Source organism: Phlebotomus papatasi, chromosome 1 (genome assembly GCF_024763615.1).
Source record: "Phlebotomus papatasi isolate M1 chromosome 1, Ppap_2.1, whole genome shotgun sequence".
NCBI classification, from domain to species: domain Eukaryota; kingdom Metazoa; phylum Arthropoda; class Insecta; order Diptera; family Psychodidae; genus Phlebotomus; species Phlebotomus papatasi.
The window spans coordinates 46,792,241-46,813,730 of NC_077222.1; the positions used below are offsets into that span (position 1 = coordinate 46,792,241).

At 33.0% G+C, this 21,490-nt stretch overlaps 1 protein-coding gene and 1 pseudogene across 1 annotated transcript; both read right to left on the reverse strand.

The window, feature by feature from the left end:
* Window positions 1-2,027: 2,027 nt before the first annotated feature.
* LOC129799461 (uncharacterized) lies at window positions 2,028-4,608 on the reverse strand. Its single transcript, XM_055843350.1, has 3 exons — window positions 4,474-4,608; window positions 3,751-3,999; window positions 2,028-2,952 (listed from the first exon to the last, which is right to left on the reverse strand). Exons 1-3 carry the CDS (start codon window positions 4,554-4,556, stop codon window positions 2,385-2,387), a joined length of 900 nt encoding a protein of 299 aa, XP_055699325.1. The 5' UTR covers window positions 4,557-4,608; the 3' UTR covers window positions 2,028-2,384.
* An 11,348-nt stretch (window positions 4,609-15,956) lies between these two features.
* On the reverse strand, window positions 15,957-16,072 carry LOC129800126 (U6 spliceosomal RNA; annotated as a pseudogene).
* Between the last annotated feature and the right edge of the window lie 5,418 nt (window positions 16,073-21,490).

Here is a 21,490-nt window from a genome sequence, read left to right on the forward strand (position 1 = left end):
AGCCGCTTGATAACCCCTTTCACGATAACTCCGACTTTCAGACGGAAGTTGAAAAGTTACCGCAGGTGGCGCTGCGATAGCGTGAAAATCAAACTCGTTTATCTCAAAAACGCCATTGCATTGTGCAACTTTCAACATTCTAGAGAACATTTGAACTTCGTAGGTCCAACGCTAGGTGCGCCACAGTCGAAAAACCTATTCTCATATTACATAAATTCAATTATCTCGATTCTTGTTCAACTGATTTTAAACTTTACTTTAGCATTTTATAGAGGATATTTATATCTATTTTGTCCAAACATAAATTTTTTGCTCATACTATGACATATATGTTCAATTTTGTCGACTTTGTGTAAAAAAAATATTTTTTTTTTCCATAATAACACTGAGAAAGTACGCAGGTGCTGATATGACCACTTTTACTCGACTACATTGTTTAAAATAAGGTTTTAAAGACAATTCTTACAAAATTAAATTATTCTTTGCTATTATTATTGGAGTTCGTCACATGAACAAAAGGTCCGTTGTGGTCAAAAAAACATGTACCTATATATGTCCATTTTTAATATAAATTGATCTTTTTGTTACTTCTTTTAAAGGTTGCTTGGGATCTTGTAGATACATATTTTATCATCTTTGTGTTCTCTAAAATCAAGCTTAATACATTTTAAAATAAATAAAAATATAGACATAGGTTTGGGTAATATTTCGGCTACCGTAATTCTCATAAGTTCCTTGTACTTCCGGAATTTTCACAATGTTTTTCATATCATATTATTCGTCGAGTCGACATTTTTGTGCTATTTTGCATTGTAAAATCTCTAGAGCATACAAAAAATAAAAATTCATGGCAATTTGAGGAACAAAAGAAGTGGTCGAAATTGCGAGCTGGCCGAAATTGCAAGCTGACCGAAATTTGGTACAGTTACCCCAGTTGTTAATTAGTTAGTTGTTAGTTATAACCCTATAGTGACACTCCGATTTTCTTTTAATTAAATATTAGATATTAGACTTCAGGGGATGAGACCTATGTGTATTCATAGATAATAGGGATGCTATTAACTGAAGAAATGTTAGATATAAGTTTAAGTAGTGTAAACATAAAAATCAGTGTTTAAAACAACCTCAGCTTTCTCTATTGTTTAGTATTGGAGTTTGTATCAAATTGCAAATTTTCATTAGCACTTGGTTGCACTTGTTTAATATAGTAAATTAAGAAGAAAAAACTCTTCAAACAAAAAGTTGCCTAAAAACGTTTGGTTAAGAAGGAATACTCGGGTGAAATAAAGTCAATGACAGAAATATAATATGAAACATCAAAGAGATGAGAGTAGGATGATGACTAGAGTTGATATCTCTAAGAATTCGATATAAGCTATAGGCCAAGTAGTTTGATGTAAACCTAGAGGTCTATAAAACTTGTAAATTTTTGTCTCTATTCTAAAATTGAATTCCAGAATCACACCGAATCAAACTATTTGGTAGTCTGATTCGTCTCTATTCTCTATTATGAAGTGTGAAATTTACTTAAATTTAATTTAAACATTTGTAAAAACACAACAAATTTCAAAATATGCTAACAAAAATATAAATGTGAGTATTCTTTAATTTATATTTTAACGCTGAACTTGATGGCAGTTTAAACTTTTATTAAATTTGCGATAGATAAAATTCATAGGGAACATAAGAAAAACTCTAGTGGTACAAAACATGCAAAAACTTTGAAAGCTTTCTCTATGTATTGCTTTTGAGGAACAAAAATACAACACGGTAACACTTTCCCGTATGCTTCCTCCATTTTATCAATTGTGAGTATTTTAACAGAAAATCAATATTTAAATTTTTATTGTCAAGAGACTATTACTACAAATACTTAATCAATTACTATACCTTTGTTCATTATATTCTTCCTCTCTTTTCAGTATGTAACTGATTGTGCCTTAGCTCGAAATGATCTTATAAAATTTACTTATGAACTTACCAATTACTTTTACTCCATATCAATTCGCAACCATAGGAAACAAAGATTTATTATATCATTAATTTATTTTCATGTAAAAAAGTAAAAAATCGCATTTTCGTGTAAGTTAACAAATTATTTTTTATAAAAATGTTACAATTAATCACTAAAATCGATTAATCTAGAGTTCTTTTGCGCAAGATTTCATCTAAAATTGTCGTACATAATGAGTTTAGTTTAGTATTATGCATTGAATTAAGAATTAATATATACCCTAATTGTCGGCATATTAGGATCGTAATCATAAGTAAAACAGCTGACTACACATTGTCAGTCTATGCTATGTAGCACTTTAAGTACAATTGTGAGTGGATTTAAATTAAATTTCTCGTTATGCGCAATGATTTTGGAGTTTCACTTGAACTTATTTTCTCTTGAATATTTTAAATGGGATCATTTTTTGACTCTTGATAACGTAGAAACTCTTAGGTTTGCCATTACTAGGGAAATATTTTTGGAAGTTTTTTGTTCGCACAGGGGCGTAATATGTAGGTGACTTCTTCTTGAGGATCTTTTCATGTTGATGGCTATCCTCTCTATACTGCTTGTCGATGGTTTCATTATCCCATGGATTTGTCCATGTTGGAATATGCTTGATGTCAATAAGTTCGGCTTCGTTATCCGTGTGCCTCGAATTGGGATTTCGAGGACGGTTACCATGTAGGAGTTTCTTTAGAACTGGCAAATTCCAATGGTAGATCCTTCCTGGCTTCCCGTTAGATTGAAATCCCAGTGAGACTTTCTTACTGTCATCCGTTACAGCATTCACTGAGTCAGTATGAGATTTAAGATTGCCGTAGTAATTGTTGCTGGGTGGTAGCTTAATTATGAACATGTTTGAATCATCTGGAAGACCATGATGCCGTGATTCTACGGCTAATCGCTTCCGGTGATGGTTCGGGGACATCTTCATTTTACCTAGGCCCAATTTACTGAAAATGAAGCAATGATGATATTAATGCGTAAATGCAAAATGCAATTATTTGAAAAAAAAAACAAGTGAACAGTAAAAAAGTTAAATTTGGACAGTAAAAAAATTAAATTTGGCTTGTTTTTTTTTTAGATCAACTAACTCAATATTAGTTGGGTATACTCCACAAAAATAAAATTAACTAATTAAAAAATAAAGCAGGATAAAAATATTAAATTATAATATTACATTATAATTTAACTTCACAATTGGTTTGTGGAGCTAAATTATATCATGATAAGGTCCAATGTCATTTATAAATAAGAGAAAAAGCCAAATTTCAAAGCTGCCTCACTTTCCCCTAACTTAAATTTGATTAAAATCTCACAAGAATGATCGTTTTCAACGTCACTTCTTATCACCTTAATAAAAAATATAATTTTCTAAAGTCATGCACATATGAAGTTGGGCACTATCTTATTATTATAACAAAACTTTAGGGCTCTTGATAGTTGTAAATTTAGCCATTAGTTGTAAAATTAACAACAATAATTTATAGATATTTATAAAATTCATAAATTCTCCAGTTTGGTATCAAAGCGTTTTTCCTTAATCAATTACAAAATTAAATCAAAAAGCACATAGCTAAGTTAATTGTTCTCGTAGACATAGAGCTTTTCTTCTGTTTGATTTATATAGAATTTTTTAGACCTTTGCACTTAACAAAGACGAAATTAGCAAAAAAAAAAACAGTTTAAAACTAGCCCAACCAAATCAATTTCCAGTATGATTAAATGTAATTTAGATAAATTTAAATCACCTAAAAAGTTCCGGATTTGATAATTTTCTTTTGTCTGTCGTCATTTCGCGAGCATTAGACTTGGCTGTAACTTTGCTTTGAATCAGTCTTCTTCCTTCCGAATGATGGTCACTTGAGTATATCACTGGGGCTGGCCTGATATAGGAGATTCTTGCATCTGCTAATTTCTTCCCTCCAGTGGCTGATAATGATGATTCATTGGAAATTTCTGCAGTTAACGTTTGTTGTAAACACTGGCATAAGAAAAAACTGGAAAAGATAATATGAAATTAGAACTACAGATTTTTAGCTTCCAGACGAATTTCATTATTTGCTACGCTTGGTTAATCGTTAAATTGAGGCACTTGCGGAAAGTGTAACACGATGTGCGGTCAATTATTGTGACTGGACTGGACACAATTTTTACTGTGTCGCGCTGCTTTGTTTTCAAAGAATGTCTCACATGAAGAATGTTTAAAAGGGGAATACTGTGCATGAAATTCGCCACAGATGGACAATAAACACGCGCATCGGAAATTAAATCAAGTCACTTAAAATACATTTTTTCTCTTATACTTGACTTTTGGTTACCGAACATTGGAGAGAAAAGAGAAAATATTTCTGTAAAGTGGTGGACACGTAAAAAGTATTTTAATGTGAAGTAAATAAATTTCATTGTTCTGTTGAGAATCCAGCATATAGATAGTTTTAGTACGGGACTGTTGAGTTAAAATGTAATTTTACCATTTTTTCATCAAACTCCTCAAATGCGCTGATGCGAAAACCATGTAGGAGGTCACAGTGGTAATTGTAAACTTATATCTCATGAACTTGAAGAAAATACATTGGGCACTGCGAATATATTATAGCTTTCATTCGTCGTTTTTGTTCTTATTATTTTTTTTTTTAAATTAACAATATACTGTCTCCGAAAATACTTCAGAAATCATGCTCTTGAATTTTCAAAAATCAATTGCATTGTTCAAATCGTATTTTTTAGCTGGCTTAGGTGTAAAGAAAATGGTTTAGTTAAAAATATTTTCCTTTCAAAAAATTATCTATTAATTTAAATCTACGATTGAAGATCATTTGTAGATCAATTTGACACTCATCTCAAGAAATCAAATGCGAGTTACGTTGAGGATACGAAATTGACGGGGAAGGTTGTCGCTCCATCGTCCAGAAGAATATAATTCGGTTATAAGTCAGGAGAAAGTGGACGAAAGCCTGGGATTTAGGACAAGAGGATGGAAAAGATGAGTAATTTTTACATGAACATCAATTCTATGACTCTTCATCTTAAGGTCTCTACACACTAGAGAAATTTATGTCCATATTGAAGCAAATTTCCTATGCTTGGTATAGGAAAACCTTTTCAATATGGACATAAATTTCTCTAGTGTGTAGAGGCCATTAGTGTGGGCGGTTTTTTACGTGATGAATCGGTTCATTTTGCTTGTGAACCAAAAACCCGTCCCAGGAACAAAAACAATTTTTGGACCATAGAAAATTTATTTTGTTCTCTCAGAAAAAAATGTTTTTTTTTTTGCTTTTGGGGCACCGGTGTTGCATTCGACCTTAAAGGGTTAAGCTCAAGATCGGCGACAAGTAGAAAAACCGAATCATTTTAATGCTCTCTGTTTGAGTTCGAGCACTAAAAGAAGAAGCAGAAGCGTAGAGAATAATATGAGAATAATAATAATAAAACCTATCCCATAATTGATTCATAGGGAGTCTCCGAGATCCACAAGTGAGCATCTATAACTGACATAGCTATAAATCTCATAACAAACGGACAAAAATTTTTCCAGAATTTTTCTTAAAAATGTGAGATTCACGAAATTACCAGGTGATAAAGTTATAAATTGCAAGGTTTAAGATTGCATTCTGCGAAATTCTAGCAATAAAATAAAAAATGATTTACTCTTATACGGGCTTCAGACCTAAGGCTTAGCCATATGGCTTAACTTCTCTAATATCTTATCAGTCAAGATTTTTTTGGAAAAAAATGACTTACAATTAGATTATTAGGGTCATATTACCTATTAGATTTTGAAAAATCAATAAAATCGGTTGCTGTTTAAGGTTTTGAGACCTGGGCTAAACCTCTAGTCTGAAGACGGTCTTAGAGTTTAATAGACGACTGCATTTGTGGTTTTTGCGTAGTGCAGAAAAAAACCATACTATAAATTCTTTAAATGTATTTGCGTGCGTGCTAGGAGACTCTTAAATATGTGTATAATTAACTGATTCTTTTTCCTAAACTAGCTAACTTGTGAATATATACTTTTCACTCTTTCACATGCATTTCAACCATTTCAACGTATTAACATAAATTGTTCAATCTTGCCTTTATTAGAGTAAGAGAAGAGTAATGTTGCAGAACATGTGTTCAAGTTGTTTATTCCATTTATTTAGTTTTACAAAAGTGTTTAAAAAGAAGTAAGATTTTCATATCAGTAATAGTCACTTATAAACTTTTTGATTTTTCAGAAATCATGCGTTATACTACTAATGAGATGAAAAACTATGATTTATTTTGTAATGTTTCGTAAATAACTTCAGTTTAGCTATTTACAAATTGTCCCGTGCGATTGAACTAGGTAATTTCCATTTTCATACAAATCGCAAAAAAAATGTACCTAATAATACTTCTCGGGAGAAAATATTATAAATATTTGTGACGTCTTCCGGTCTCATGTATTAATTGCAATGTTCATAATTATCTCTATATACTATCATGCTTTACAATTTAACACTATATATATGAAGTATGAGCTTGTAAAGACTCTGCATTGGATCATTAGTTTATTTTCCCTAATGAATACTCTTTTACAGTCAATTACTATTACCTGAGGATATATGTATATAGGTTCATGAATAAGAGTGTCACTATGAAATATTCAGTGTGCAATTGGAATGCTGCTACATTTTTTGTTCTTTAAAAGAGAGCAACGAAAATACTACAAAAATTTTTCATTGTGCAGATTTGCAGTAGTGGTAGTCTTCTGCAAATTATTTAAGAAGGAAGTAAAAGAAGAAAAGTTGAAACACACCTCGTTGGGATAAATGAAATAATTTACGCACTGTAAACAAAAAGTTGTGTCTTTGAACTCTCCATGTCAACACTTTTTTGATGCTAAATGTGAAGAATAATATGGTGCTGTTGTCAGAAGGAGTCAGAGAAAAAACTCAGAGAAGATGACTCAAATACTCGAAGTCAGTGTCGTTTGAGTCAATCATAAGATCAAGAACCTTTGGTAGTATTAAATACAGCGCACTTAGAGTAATTGCAGATAGCAAAAAATGTACAAAAAAGGCGTAGATACTTTAATTTCATGTCTTTGGTGGTCGTTGTTTTATTTTTCAGATGAAATGCGAAAAAAACCTAATAGTTTCGCAACACGGATGGATTTATTGGCGCCGACTCAGGTATTTCGTAAAGTCCTTTTACACATTTCTTCACTCAATTATCACGTGAATTGTGTATTTTTGTGGCATGCTTTTAGAAGAAGCGCCTTTGGATAAGGAATTAATTAACGACATTCTTATAATGCCGGTGTACCATTTCAATAATACCATTAAAATCAATATTATATACGAGAATGGCAGAAAAAGAAATATCTTCAAATTAAATAAATGATTAAGTAATCTCATTAGTATTGGTAAAAATTTTATATACTGTGTGTTAACACATTATTCAGGTTTTTCCTTCAATTGTGAAGAACAAAAGCAATTACAAAAGTTTTATAAATTTCTATTTTTTTTTTTGCTTTAAAATGCTTTTACATTTTTATTTATGTTTATGTTTATATAATAAATACTAGTATTAATGATTACATATACGTAAAAGAATGAAGCCGCCTATCAAATATTATCATTTAGAGAATCAGCAGCAAACATTTTCCATTAACACTTTTTATTTTCTTTTAAGTGAGGTGCGAAAATTCAATTATTACTTGTGAGGATCATCAAACTTAAGTTATACTATTGCCTTCTAGCAATAATAATCTGGCAAATTGAAAATTATAATGATTGATTTAGAATTTTGATTAAAAAGTATATAAAAGGGACAGATAATCCTAACCGGCTTATGTAGGCGAGATTCTTAACGTGAGCTAACTCGGAGTGCACGCAAATTCGATTTAGAGCTGAAGTTGGGAGACGCCATTCAGTTATCTTGAATCAAATTCGTGAAATTATACAAATTTTGTATTTAAACCAAAATATCAAAGATTTGGATGAACTGACAGAAAAGTGTTATATGGGTGAAATGTAGACCAGAATGTTCTCTATAATTTTGCCGTAGAACATGATCTCATCGATTACTCAGAAGCCAAGATAAGCGAGGTTTTTTGTTTCTTAACTCGTTTTTTCATCCAGAGTGCCCCAAGTAGTCATTTGTTGAACTTCAACTATATCAAAGAATTGTTGTATTTTGTGAGACTTTTCATTTAAAACCCTATTTTAAGTGTCTTGGTGGAGTAGAGGCAGTCAAATTGGCATCTGAGTGATTTCAAAGCGTTATTATTGGAAAAATCAATTTTTTCACACTTAAACGGCAAAATCGGAGTGATAGCGTAGTCTGAGTGGAAAATGATGTATGGACGAAATGTAGAGACAAATGTGCTCTACAATTATGTTGAAGTAATCATCAAAATCGGTTCAGCGACAGTCGAGATAATTGAGGTTATGTGATATTGAAATTGGTTTTTCAACTGTGGCGCCCCTGGTGTTGGTCCCACGAAGTTCAAATATTCTAGAAAGTTGTAGCATTTGGTGAGATCTTTCGTTTAAGCCCTCATTCATCAAAATCGGTCACATAGAACCGGAGATATGATTTTTTGAATTTCGTGAACTTTGACCCCTCATATCTCCGGTTCTATTAAAACCACAGCGCGCATACGCACCATTTTGGAAACGTCCTAGACTGGACTACAACATACTAAAATTTCATTAACTTGCACAATGCCGTTTTTGAGAAAAGTGACTTTGAATTTCGATGAATTTTGACGCTATCACAGCGCCACCTGTGGTGACTTTTTGAACTTCCATCTGAAAGTGCTCATCGAGACGAAACCAAAAAGGTAAAATTTAGGTCGCTATGTTAATTAGAACCGGAGATAGAGGCCGGTCAATGTTCGAACTTTGACCCCTTATAGCTCGGGTCAGGGGTTATGGATCGACTTAAGGTTTTTTTTGTTTGATAGGTATAATCAACGGCTACAACATACTAAATTTTCAGCCCGATGCACAATGGAATTTTTGAGTTATTTAACTTTTAAGATTTAAAAAATTTCTTTTTAAAAAAAGCGCCCCTAGCGGTGGTTTTATGAACTTGCGATGTTAGAAGGGGAAGTGGCATTTCACGAGAGCTTTCCAAAAAGCCCTCACTTTTTAAATTCTGACAATTAGAACCGGAGTTATGGCCATTTTAAGAAATTTTTTTTGGACCCTTATAGCTCGGGTCAGGGGGGTCGGGGGACCTTAAGTTTGGTATTGATGGAAAGCTCTAAGGCCCAGCTATAACATACTAAAATTTGAGTCCGCTGAATGCCATAGGGGCGGAGCTATTGAGAAAACAAAAAAAGGGGGGTCTTCAAAATGGCGGAAGGAGGGGTGGGGGGTGGGGGGTCTATGCACCAAGTTGCAATTTTCACCCGATATATAACCTTTGCCGAAAACCGCAAGTCGATATCTTTTTTAGTTTAGGAGCTATTAAGCTCCAAAGAGCGGCCGGCCGGCCGGCCGGCCGGCCGGGAACGTAACTTAGCCACATATATATTCGGAATCAGGAAGTGCTGAAACACATTTTGGCCAAATTTGAGGTCGATCGGACGACATGAAATTTTGTTAGGATTATAGTAGGTGAGATTGTTAAGAATCTCACCTAATAACTGGTCTTTAATTTCTTGAGTTTCAAAATTTTATTATAGACCTTCTCAGATTCCTTTAATCTATAATAAAAAAGAGGAGCAAAATAAAAAAAAGATTTCACAGAGTGCTGGTTGAAACGCTCTGGCTATAAAAAAATTTATTTACTTTTTACAATTACGTTAAGAAACTACCGCAGAAGTATTAAGTTTTTCTTTCTGATATCCATTCATTAAAAAAAGGCTATATTTAATATTAAATACATCTTGTCTTGATACTTCGTATGAAATGAATTCATGCATTAAATTTTTGTTATATAAATACTCATTGTAATTTGACACCGAAATAATCAAATTCGTTTATCTTGTTATTGAACTCGTTTTCAAGATACACAAAAACAACATGTTTGAGAATAAACAAGACGACCTGGGAAAAAATTCTTGTATTAGAAATGAATATAAATGATGAAATGTTGAAAGACATTATAAAAGGAAATTCGAATCGGCACTTTCTCGAAGTGCTAATAAAGAGATTTGAAAAATCAATCGGGACAAGTGGAACCTCTGCATTTATTCGTTCATAAAAACAAAGATTAGATAAATTATATAGTGATATTTTATAGACATAGGATTGTATAAATTGAAGCAGGAGAATTTTTATAACTCTAGCTCAAAAATAGAACAAAATAATGCTCTTATTTTGCATATGTTCAAATTTCTGAGCTTTGTTCCTCGGAAACTAAGTTATAATTTTGAGATTTTTTTCTGGAAGGCAAATTCTTTAAAATAATATATTGGAGTATCTATTTCTCTTTATGTGGCTTACACCTATTTTGTGACAAAAGCATTTACTCTGAATAATTTAATAAGTACCGGGTTTGATTTTACATTAGATTTATCAAAAAAAAATCTGATTAAAGGTACTACTGGAAATGCCATCAATGAGCTTCACCACATTTAATTTTTACAGGTTATGGTATTGACAAAAGACGAGTTTTATTCGTATCCAATTTATGAGAAATCAACTTTCAAGCTACTAAGGGGATGTGGGGCTATTTTGAGCTATGGGGCTACATAGATATACGATTTTTTCGCATACTTCTTAAAGAAGCAGAGCTTTACAATGATTTTATTTAGTTCCATAATGATTTTGTCTAGCTAAATTACATTACTTTTAAAGCCTAGTTTGTTTCAGAAAGATGAGAAAAAATCCTATATCAATGTAGTCTCACCTCCCCCAATGTCGATTTTCGAACGTCAAGCATTCCGCGAAGTCTTGTACATTTCATCACTCAATTTATATGGCAATCTATAAATAAATTGTAGATGCGGCTTCTCTTCCTTGCATAAATCAAAATCTTTAAAAAAAAACAACGCAACGAAGAGATCACTTTGCGAAATAAGGGAGTTGTTCTTTTTTACACCCGTATAGAGTTGAGAATTGAGAATCTTTAAAGGTATAAAGAACAGAATCCCACATAAAACCACATTACTCTGGCAGTCTCAACTGTCTTTGGCATCCTATTTGTCTTCCTGTATGTCCATATGTTCATTTTCTTCCAGTCTATTCTCTCTATTTTGAGGTCACTTTATTTATCTGCAATATTGTTATGCTGTTCACAATTTAGTATAAGAATTATCTGCACCTCACAAGGAATGGTGTACTTCCCATGATGAGTATTTCACATATAGATGGTTGTTTGACTATATATTTATGCTATTAAATTCTTATTTATAACAACATTTCATATATGTATTTAAACAACATTTACCAATAAAACATTTTTCAATGTCTATTTTTGTCGAAACTAACGTGAAAGAATGCATATTATTCTTTCCGCAATTTCATTATTTTTTTTTTAATAATTCTAGTAAAATCAAAAACATACCATTCGTATTTCAGTACATAATATATAGCGTTTTATATTTCCTATAAACATAAAATCAATTTTCATTCATAAAATATCATACAAGACAAAGCGATACCACACGTGTTTCTCATTCATCGTAGTTTGCAAGGCAATTACAATATCTTTTGAATACATGGATAGCATGGATATAATCAGTCTACTGAAGTATATTCACAAGACGTTGAAAAGAGTCTCATATACCTAAGATATTTTACAAGGCTCGTCTTTATGATATTTTCAACCACTCTCTATCGACAGGAAATTTTATATAAACAGGCGACTATCAAAAACAATTTTTATGCGTAATTATTTTAATATACCCTAGTTAAAGTATGCATACATAACACATATACATTGTCCAGTAATATATCAACATATAAGCATGACGATGTAGAAAAGATTTCGCTAAATGCATAAACTTGTGTATTGATAGTTTCTATAATATTACTGTGCCATTTTGTTCTTTGAAAAATAAAAATTCATTGGGTAAAATAAAAAGAACGTAGCATCGTTCTCAATTTTCAAACATTTCATTTAGTGTTGTGATACATGTGCTTATACAATAAACTCTCGCTATTTGGTTCTTTTAAGATCAGGCTACCTTTTGATATGTACTTGCGGCAGTCAACATTAAAAAAAAAGTTTGTTGAAATTTTTCACGTGTGGTTATGATTGTCGAATGAAGCAAATGGGCAAATTAGCTCTTGTTTTTTTTTAAATTCTGTTGTGATTTTTCATCATTGAAGGTTTTTTTTAATGCAATTATTCCATGAGGATATAAATTTAACATGGATACGTAGGTGAAAAAAATCATTGGATTTTAAATAGTTTAATGTCCGATTTACTCCATTATTCGTATGACATTTCTGTCCCAAATGCCTGAACTTGAGAGAGTATTTTGAAGATTTTGTTCTCTGAAGTCTTCTATCTAATGAAAAAAGATATGGCCAGTTTTGCAAAAGAGTTCTCAGTTTAATATTTTTACGTATAGTTTTTGGCTGTATTCCGGTTTATTACCGATTAAATAGCTTCGCAAATTTAAAAGCCGTTCTGAAATAAAAAAAAATCGCTTAAGAAAAACACATTTTAGGATATATTAGCATGAGTAACAAGCATACAGACAAATAAAAAAAGTAAATCCGAATCACTACAGATTAAGTCCGATACAGCCGGGTTGGAAATTTTAAGATTTATCAAAAATATCCAAATTTAAGCAAGTCGCTTGATAAATAAGCCCTCTAAAGTGGTTGAACCCTGATCTTTGAAATTTCGAAATCGAAATGTTTTCAATAGGTATGTCTACACTGAGAAAAAAAAGAGGATGCGATTAAGTTTTTTCCTCATAACTTCAACAATTTCTAGGTGTAAAAATATATCAACATTTTTTATGTTAATTTTACACCTTTTTAAGGGTAAACATAAAAAAGGGTAACTTTAACCCCCAATACATCTAAAAAGGGTAATATTTACACCGATTTTGGATCAATACTGCAGGGTAAAATTAACATTTCCGGAAGGTTATTTTAACTTTTTCCGATTTCTCTCAGTGTAAGGACGAAATATTCACCTTGACTACCTCCATAACATATTAGAAAATGAAAAAAATTCTAGGAGCAGTTTGCGGAATAAACAAAAAATCGTGCTCTGGAGGTGAAGGAGTGGGTGGCAGGAAAAAGGAAAAAAAGACTGTCCTAGATAATGTTGACTTATAGAGGGGGTCGTCGAAGACCGGAAGTCGATATCTTTACTGTTTGGCCTCCAGTCATATCGTCACAAGTTGAAAAAAAAGTGGATTATATAGCTTTAAATTCGAGCAGTAAAATAGTAATGTTCAAAACTAACCGCCGTATTTGGTAGTGTTCCATTTTTCTCTATACATCACATAAAATGTTTTCTGATATGCTAATGAGTGTACTGAGATGGAGTATTCATTCTATAAGCATGAATCGCTACTACTGTCCTCAACTTTGCTCGTTTAGAGTCTTCGTTCATAGAAATTTTCCAATTCTGTACATGAACTAATAAATGAACTGGTTAATATTAAATATAGCCCTTGAATTTAATATTATATTATTGAATATAAAAAAAACGATTCATGTCAATAGCCAGAACTTTTGACAAACGGTGCGAACCAAATATTGAGATAAACCTCAAGAAAGTGGAAAGTTTTGAAACCGTTGTTTTTTTACAAATACATGTTAAATCGCCATCTAGCTTGCTTTTATTCTTTCGAAAGGGTTAATGATTTCCTTTTCTTTTTTCTTTTACAAGAATATATATATACGTTTATGATCACATTACATCTCGAGATTCACAAAATCGAACTCTTAAAGAATCTTTGGTGCAACATGTAGTTTCATATAGGTACAGCAGAATTAGAATTATAGTTACATATTATCAATGGGATTCATGAAAGAGAAGTTATCCATTGGTCCTTAGCAAGAGATTCAGAGAACTTATACAACGTATTATTAACTATAATTTTTGTTTTCAATGACAGCTTCTGTATTTAAAGTTGTCACTCAAATTCATAGGATTGATCTCAACCATTAAGGTTGTATATTTTAGAGTCCACAGACAATGAATATGACATGCGTTAAATTCTCTCCTTAGCCCTCTATACGAGCACAATGCAAGAGCTTTCAGAAAGAGGAGAACAGAGATGTCGGTAAAGAATGTTTGTAAAATATCATACGAAGTATGTTTAAAAAGAAGGTGAATTTTCATATTTAGAGGACTATGCACATTTGATTCTTGATTTTTCGTAATTTTTCATAATCATTTCACTGAAGTTAACCCCAGGGATTTTCTCCTGTTCCCAATAATTGGAAAGATCTGTGAAAAGATGACGTTTTGGAACTATTTTGAAGACAAACCACACATCGCTGAAAGAACTCAAAGTCATATCAAAAAATGCATATTAGAAAGACTTCGAGGATTTGAAAAACCTCAAGTCCAAGTATCTGAGGCGGATTACGATCAAAATAGTTTTTGATGAATAAATAAATATTTTCCAAAAGAAAAAGAAAAATTCACGTTATATTTGGAACACACCTACTTCGAATCAGAATACTAACAACAAAGTGATCATAAAAATATCATCAAATTAAAAAATTTTATCCTTTCTGGTAGAATTAATTTCTTTGTTGTGACTTTTAGTCTTGAATAATTGTAAGTACAATTAGCAAACGATTTGACACACATTACCGCGTTTTCTGAAATTTAATGTTCCATGTTAAGAATCACAATTGCCATGAAATTATCAGGGTTTATCTATGGTTTAAGATGTGTCCTCGAGCACAACTGATTTGCAAATTGATGAGTGGCACGATACGGGAAAAAGCAAAACAACAAAACATGGAGAAGGAATAGCAAGTTTCAGCATTAATGCAGGCAATTTTCAATTAATCCAGCACAAAAATACCTTCATAACTAATTTTATAGTCACTTACATTTTCAATGGTGCACACAACTAATTTAATTTGTGAGTTGCACGCCACATTGTCATGTTCCATTAATCAGTCAGTTTATAATACTGAAAGTTGAAAGATAGTTTTTATATATTTTTTTTATCCGTCACAAGAGTTCTCATGGAATTCCTCTCATCTCCTCTTTCTAGTTAACATCACCAAAGTTGACGGTCATTGTAAAGTCCAGTCCGTCTTTAGAGGATATGTTAAAAGAGCATTAAACACACGAATTCTAGGAGGCATTACAACAATATAGTATATGAACAAATGGATAGAGCACTCTGAGAATAATTTAAGCAGTACACAATACACGAATTTTTTTTTCATTTGCAAACAAAGAGATTTGCAAACATAGCCACGAGAAAACTCAAGAATTAATTATTGTTTAATATATGAGATGCGCTTAATCAAAATAATTTAATCAATGTGACATGATGCTTTTATCACAAATTGGATTTAAGAAAAAATGATCATCAGTAAAGTAACAGATTCATAAAATATTTACTAAATATATTAACTACCCTAATTATTATTGTTGTGGTTCTCACCTGAGAAGGAATAGAAGTATTTAGTATAATGTCTTGTCCGAGATCGGTGAGACCACACATAAGTAAGAAATAATTATAGTTAAACTGATAACTAATTCACTTTATTTTAATTAATAACTTAATATACTTAATTAGAATCGAGATACTAGAGCACGAGGCAAACGCGGAATAATCCAAAAAGAAAAGAGAATGCAGTTATACTTAAAGGGTATTTGACAAGATTTGGGACAAACCCAAATTGATTAGGTGCTGCCATCTGACAAATATAAATAATAATAATAATAATATAATAATAATTAATTAGCCTTGGGGAAAATGTCAAGAGACTGGTATTTTTCACGGTCTCATAAAATCCTGAGCAATTTCTAAACAGCACATTAATAATCATAGTGACTTTATTATTAATTACTTAGTCATTAATAATAAATTAATAAAAGTTTAATCACGATTTCATGTGCCATTCTTGCTCAGGGGTCTTGCTAATCTTATCGGTATCATTTCAATTTTAGTATATGTTCTGCCCGTTCTGCTGAGGAAAAATCGGGGTTTATAGGGGAAAGTAATCTCCCTTCGAACGTTGATGCCTTCGAATAATACGAATTTCGTTTGCTTTTCCTAAGAGATTAACTTAAGATTTATTATACCCCAAATGATAATTTTTCTTTATAAAAAAATATTTATTTAAAAGAATATATTATTTTATATAACCCATTCGCATCAATCGTTTACTATATTAAAAAAAAGTAGAAGTTTTTGGATGCCTTATTTGTGTAGTACAATCGATATCCGAATTATATCCGCTTTTTTTGTTTTTAAAATAATTATTGATTAATCTGTAAGAAACAAATTCCAAAATATGAACGTTTTTGTTCTATCTCCAGTGCTTCTGGTCCATTAAATGGGTTAATTAATTCAATTACTTAATACAAATAATTTAACTGAGAAATTTCAGATGTAAAAATTTAGCGAAATATTGGAATTTACTTGAAATATAGTTCTGCATATTAGGTGAGATTCTTAACAATCTCACCTACTATAATCCTAACAAAATTTCATGTCGTCCGATCGACCTCAAACTTGGCCAAAATGTGTTTCGCCACTTCCTGATCACGAATATATGGGGGGCTAAGTGAAGTTCCCGGCCGGCCGGCCGGCCGTCCGGCCGCTCTTTGGAGCTTAATAGCTCCTAAACTAAAAAAGATATCGACTTGCGGTTTTCGGCAAAGGTTATATATCGCATGAAAATTGCAACTTGGTGCATTGACCCCCCACCCCCCACCCCTCCTTCCGCCATTTTGAAGACCCCCCTTTTTTTGTTTTCTCAATAGCTCAGCCCCTATGGCATCGAGCGGGCTCAAATTTTAGTATGTTATAGCTGGGCCTTAGAGCTTTTCATCAATACTAAACTTAAGGTCCCCCGACCGCCCTGACCCTAGCTATAAGGGTCCAAAAAAAATTCTTAAAATGGCCATAACTCCTGTTCTAATTGTCAGAATTTAAAAAATGAGGGCTTTTTGGAAAGCTCTCATGAAATGCCACTTCTCCTTCTAACATCGCAAGTTCATAAAACCACCGCTAGGGGCGCTATTATTAAAAAGAAAATTTTTAAATCTTAAAATTTAAATAACTCAAAAATTCCTTATGCAATCGGGCTGAAATTTTAGTATGTTGTAGCCGTTGATTATACCTATCAAACAAAAAAAACCTTAAGTCGATCCATAACCCCTGACCCGAGCTATAAGGGGTCAAAGTTCGAACATTGACCGGCCTCTATCTCCGGTTCTAATTAACATAGCGGCCTAAATTTTACCTTTTTGGTTTCGTCTCGATGAGCACTTTCAGATGGAAGTTCAAAAAGTCACCACAGGTGGCGCTGTGATAGCGTCAAAATTCATCGAAATTCAAAGTCACTTTTCTCAAAAACGGCATTGTGCAAGTTAATGAAATTTTAGTATGTTGTAGTCCAGTCTAGGACGTTTCCAAAATGGTGCGTATGTGCGCTGTGGTTTCAATAGAACCGGAGATATGAGGGGTCAAAGTTCACGAAATTCAAAAAATCATATCTCCGGTTCTATGTGACCGATTTTGATGAATGAGGGCTTAAACGAAAGATCTCACCAAATGCTACAACTTTCTAGAATGTTTGAACTTCGTGGGACCAACACCAGGGGCGCCACAGTCGAAAAACCAATTTCAATATCACATAACCTCAATTATCTCGACTGTCGCTGAACCGATTTTGATGATTACTTCAACATAATTGTAGAGAACATTTGTCTCTACATTTCGTCCATACATCATTTTCCGCTCAGACTACGCTATCACTCCGATTTTGCCGTTTAAGTGTGAAAAAATTGATTTTTCCCATAATAACGCTTTGAAATCACTCAGATGCCAATTTGACTGCCTCTACTCCACCAAGACACTTAAAATAGGGGTTTAAATGGAAAGTCCCGCAAAATACAACAATTCTTTGATTTAGTTGAAGTTCAACAAATGACTACTTGAGGCACTCTGGATGAAAAAACGAGTTAAGAAACAAAAAACCTCGCTTATCTTGGCTTCTGAGTAATCGATGAGTTCAAGTTCTACGGCAAAATTATAGAGAACATTCTGGTCTACATTTCACCCATATAACACTTTTCTGTCAGTTCATCCAAATCCTTGACATTTTGGTTCAAATACAAAACTTGTATAATTTCACGAATTTGATTCAAGATAACTGAATGGCGTCTCCCTACTTCAGCATCAAATCGAATTTGCATGCACTCCGAGTTAGCTCACGTTAAGAATCTCACCTACATAAGCCGGTTAGGATTATCTGTCCCTTTATAGCACGAACATACAACATTCCATAATAGAGTTATGGGATTTATGAAAACATCGGTCGATAGAGATATAATATATTGTATAATATTAATTAAAAGGTACCAACAGAATGTCTCTTCTCTTTGTGCCTTTATAAAAAGTTAAATAAATAGATTTTCGACGTTTATGGGATGATCCTTCTATTCTCCTTAAAAGAATATCTAACATGAAGAAAAACTTTCAACATTAACATTCGGTAAAATAATATTTCTTTATAACCAGAAAAACGAACAAGGAAGTGTTCCTGGAACATGTACAAAGCATTTTACGCATTGTATGGTACTGCTCCATAGAGTCTCCCGATTGTATGATACTTAGTGCAACTTAGCACAGAAGCATCATTCGACATTCCAGTTTTGTTTACCATTTACACTCTTGAGATGTATTGAATAAATAACTAATAGACAAAATCCGTTATGATGATATATAGAATGACATGTACATCAAGAGTTAATGTGTATATGGGACGCCGGGATTCTTATGTATATATCGTGGACAAGTGAGAAGGTGGCGAGAGGACAGGTTTTAAACCTGCCGATAATTGTCTCAGACTAAAGTGATTTAATATCTCAGTCAGTCCACCTGTGAGTTCTTACTGTTTTTTCGTTCACACGAAAATGATAAAAATTGTGAAAATTATTTTCTGCTCCAACACAAAGAGAAAGTTCTTATATAATTAACTTTTTTCAACTTGTGACCGGCGTAGCACAAACTCTGAGAGATATCGACTTCCAGTTTTCGGTAACCCCCAATAAGTGAACATTAATTCCATACGTTTTTTCCTTTTTCCCCTCATCATGTTTTTTTTTGTTTTCTAGAATATTAGGTGAGATTCTTAACAATCTCACCTACTATAATCCTAACAAAATTTCATGTCGTCCGATCGACCTCAAACTTGGCCAAAATGTGTTTCGCCACTTCCTGATCACGAATATATGGGGGGCTAAGTTAAGTTCCCGGCCGGCCGCTCTTTGGAGCTTAATAGCTCCTAAACTAAAAAAGATATCGTCTTGCGGTTTTCGGCAAAGGTTATATATCGCATGAAAATTGCAACTTGGTGCATTGACCCCCCACCCCCCACCCCTCCTTCCGCCATTTTGAAGACCCCCCTTTTTTTGTTTTCTCAATAGCTCAGCCCCTATGGCATCGAGCGGGCTCAAATTTTAGTATGTTATAGCTGGGCCTTAGAGCTTTCCATCAATACTAAACTTAAGGTCCCCCGACCTCCCTGACCCGAGCTATAAGGGTCCAAAAAAAATTCTTAAAATGGCCATAACTCCTGTTATAATTGTCAGAATTTAAAAAATGAGGGCTTTTTGGAAAGCTCTCATGAAATGCCACTTCCCCTTCTAACATCGCAAGTTCATAAAACCACCGCTAGGGGCGCTATTATTAAAAAGAAAATTTTTAAATCTTAAAAGTTAAATAGCTCAAAAATTCCTTATGCAATCGGGCTGAAATTTTAGTATGTTGTAGCCGTTGATTATACCTATCAAACAAAAAAACCTTAAGTCGATCCATAACCCCTGACCCGAGCTATAAGGGGTCAAAGTTCGAACATTGACCGGCCTCTATCTCCGGTTCTAATTAACATAGCGGCCTAAATTTTACCTTTTTGGTTTCGTCTCGATGAGAACTTTCAGATGGAAGTTCAAAAAGTCACCACAGGTGGCGCTGTGATAGCGTCAAAATTCATCGAAATTCAAAGTAATTTTTCTCAAAAACGGCATTGTGCAAGTTAATGAAATTTTAGTATGTTGTAGTCCAGTCTAAGACGTTTCCAAAATGGTGCAAATGTGCGCTGTGGTTAAAACAGAACCGGAGATATGAGGGGTCAAAGTTCACAAAATTCAAAAAATCATATCTCCGGTTCTATGTGACCGATTTTGATTAATGAGGGCTTAAACGAAAGATCTCACCAAATTCTACAACTTTCTAGAACATTTTAACTTCGTGGGACCAACACCAGGGGCGCCACAGTCGAAAAACCAATTTCAATATCACATAACCTCAATTATCTCGACTGTCGCTGAACCGATTTTGATGATTACTTCGACATAATTGTAGAGGACATTTGTCTCTACATTTCTTCCATACATCATTTTCCACTCAGACTACGCTATCACTCCGATTTTGCCGTTTAAGTGTGAAAAAATTGATTTTTCCCATAATAACGCTTTGAAATCACTCAGATGCCAATTTGACTGCTTCTACTCCACAAAGACACTTAAAATATGGTTTTAAATGGAAAGTCCCACAAAATACAACAATTCTTTGATATAGTTGAAGTTCAACAAATCACTACTTGGGGCACTCTGGATGAAAAAACAAGTTAAGAAACAAAAAACCTCGCTTATCTTGGATTCTGAGTAATCGATGAGATCATGTTCTATAGGAAAATTATAGAGTACATTCTGGTCTACATTTCACCCATATATCACTTTTGTGCCAGTTCATCCAAATCCTTGATATTTTGGTTTAAATACAAAATTTGTATAATTTCACGAATTTGATTCAAGATAACTGAATGGCGACTCACAATTTCAGCTCTAAATCGAATTTGCATGAACTCCGAGTTAGCTCACGTTAAGAATCTCACCTACATAAGCCGGTTAGGATTATCTGTCCCTTTCCAATTTCGAATACATTTTGGGGGTAGTCTAGGTGAATCGTAAATATATCGTCCTTAAATGGCCGAAGCACATTTTAATATCGAATCTTCGAAGGTTAAAATTAAATCACATTGATTGGCTTATTTCTCAACCAAACTGTATCAATTAGGATTTTTTTGGAAGGCTTTGAAGTTTTCAACTCAGCAACATCGATTTCAATCGGCAATGAATCGGTAACCCCGGTGAACCCGGCTGTATCGGACTTAATCGGTAGTGATTCGGTAATGTACCCGTAAATGATAAATTTTTCTCGATTTTTTTATTTGTTCTTATGCTTTCTTGTGAAATTTATAATGGAAGAAGAAAATCGACCTTTATAGTAATTAGTTCGCCGGGTTCATTATATTTTAGATTTAGATTATTCTAGATTAGAACTATTCACATTGGTTGATTTCACATGAGGCCAAATTTTAAGTCGAA

Bases quoted from the DNA above. Each gene is read 5' to 3' on its own strand.
- LOC129799461 (XM_055843350.1), bottom strand. From the start codon at position 4,556: ATGAGATATAAGTTTACAATTACCACTGTGACCTCCTACATGGTTTTC. The intron at 4,000-4,473 runs GTAAAATTACAT...TATCTTTTCCAG, and splicing joins AGGAGTTTGATGAAAAAATG to TTTTTTCTTATGCCAGTGTT. The intron at 2,953-3,750 runs GTGATTTAAATT...CTTCATTTTCAG, and splicing joins TCAAATCCGGAACTTTTTAG to TAAATTGGGCCTAGGTAAAA.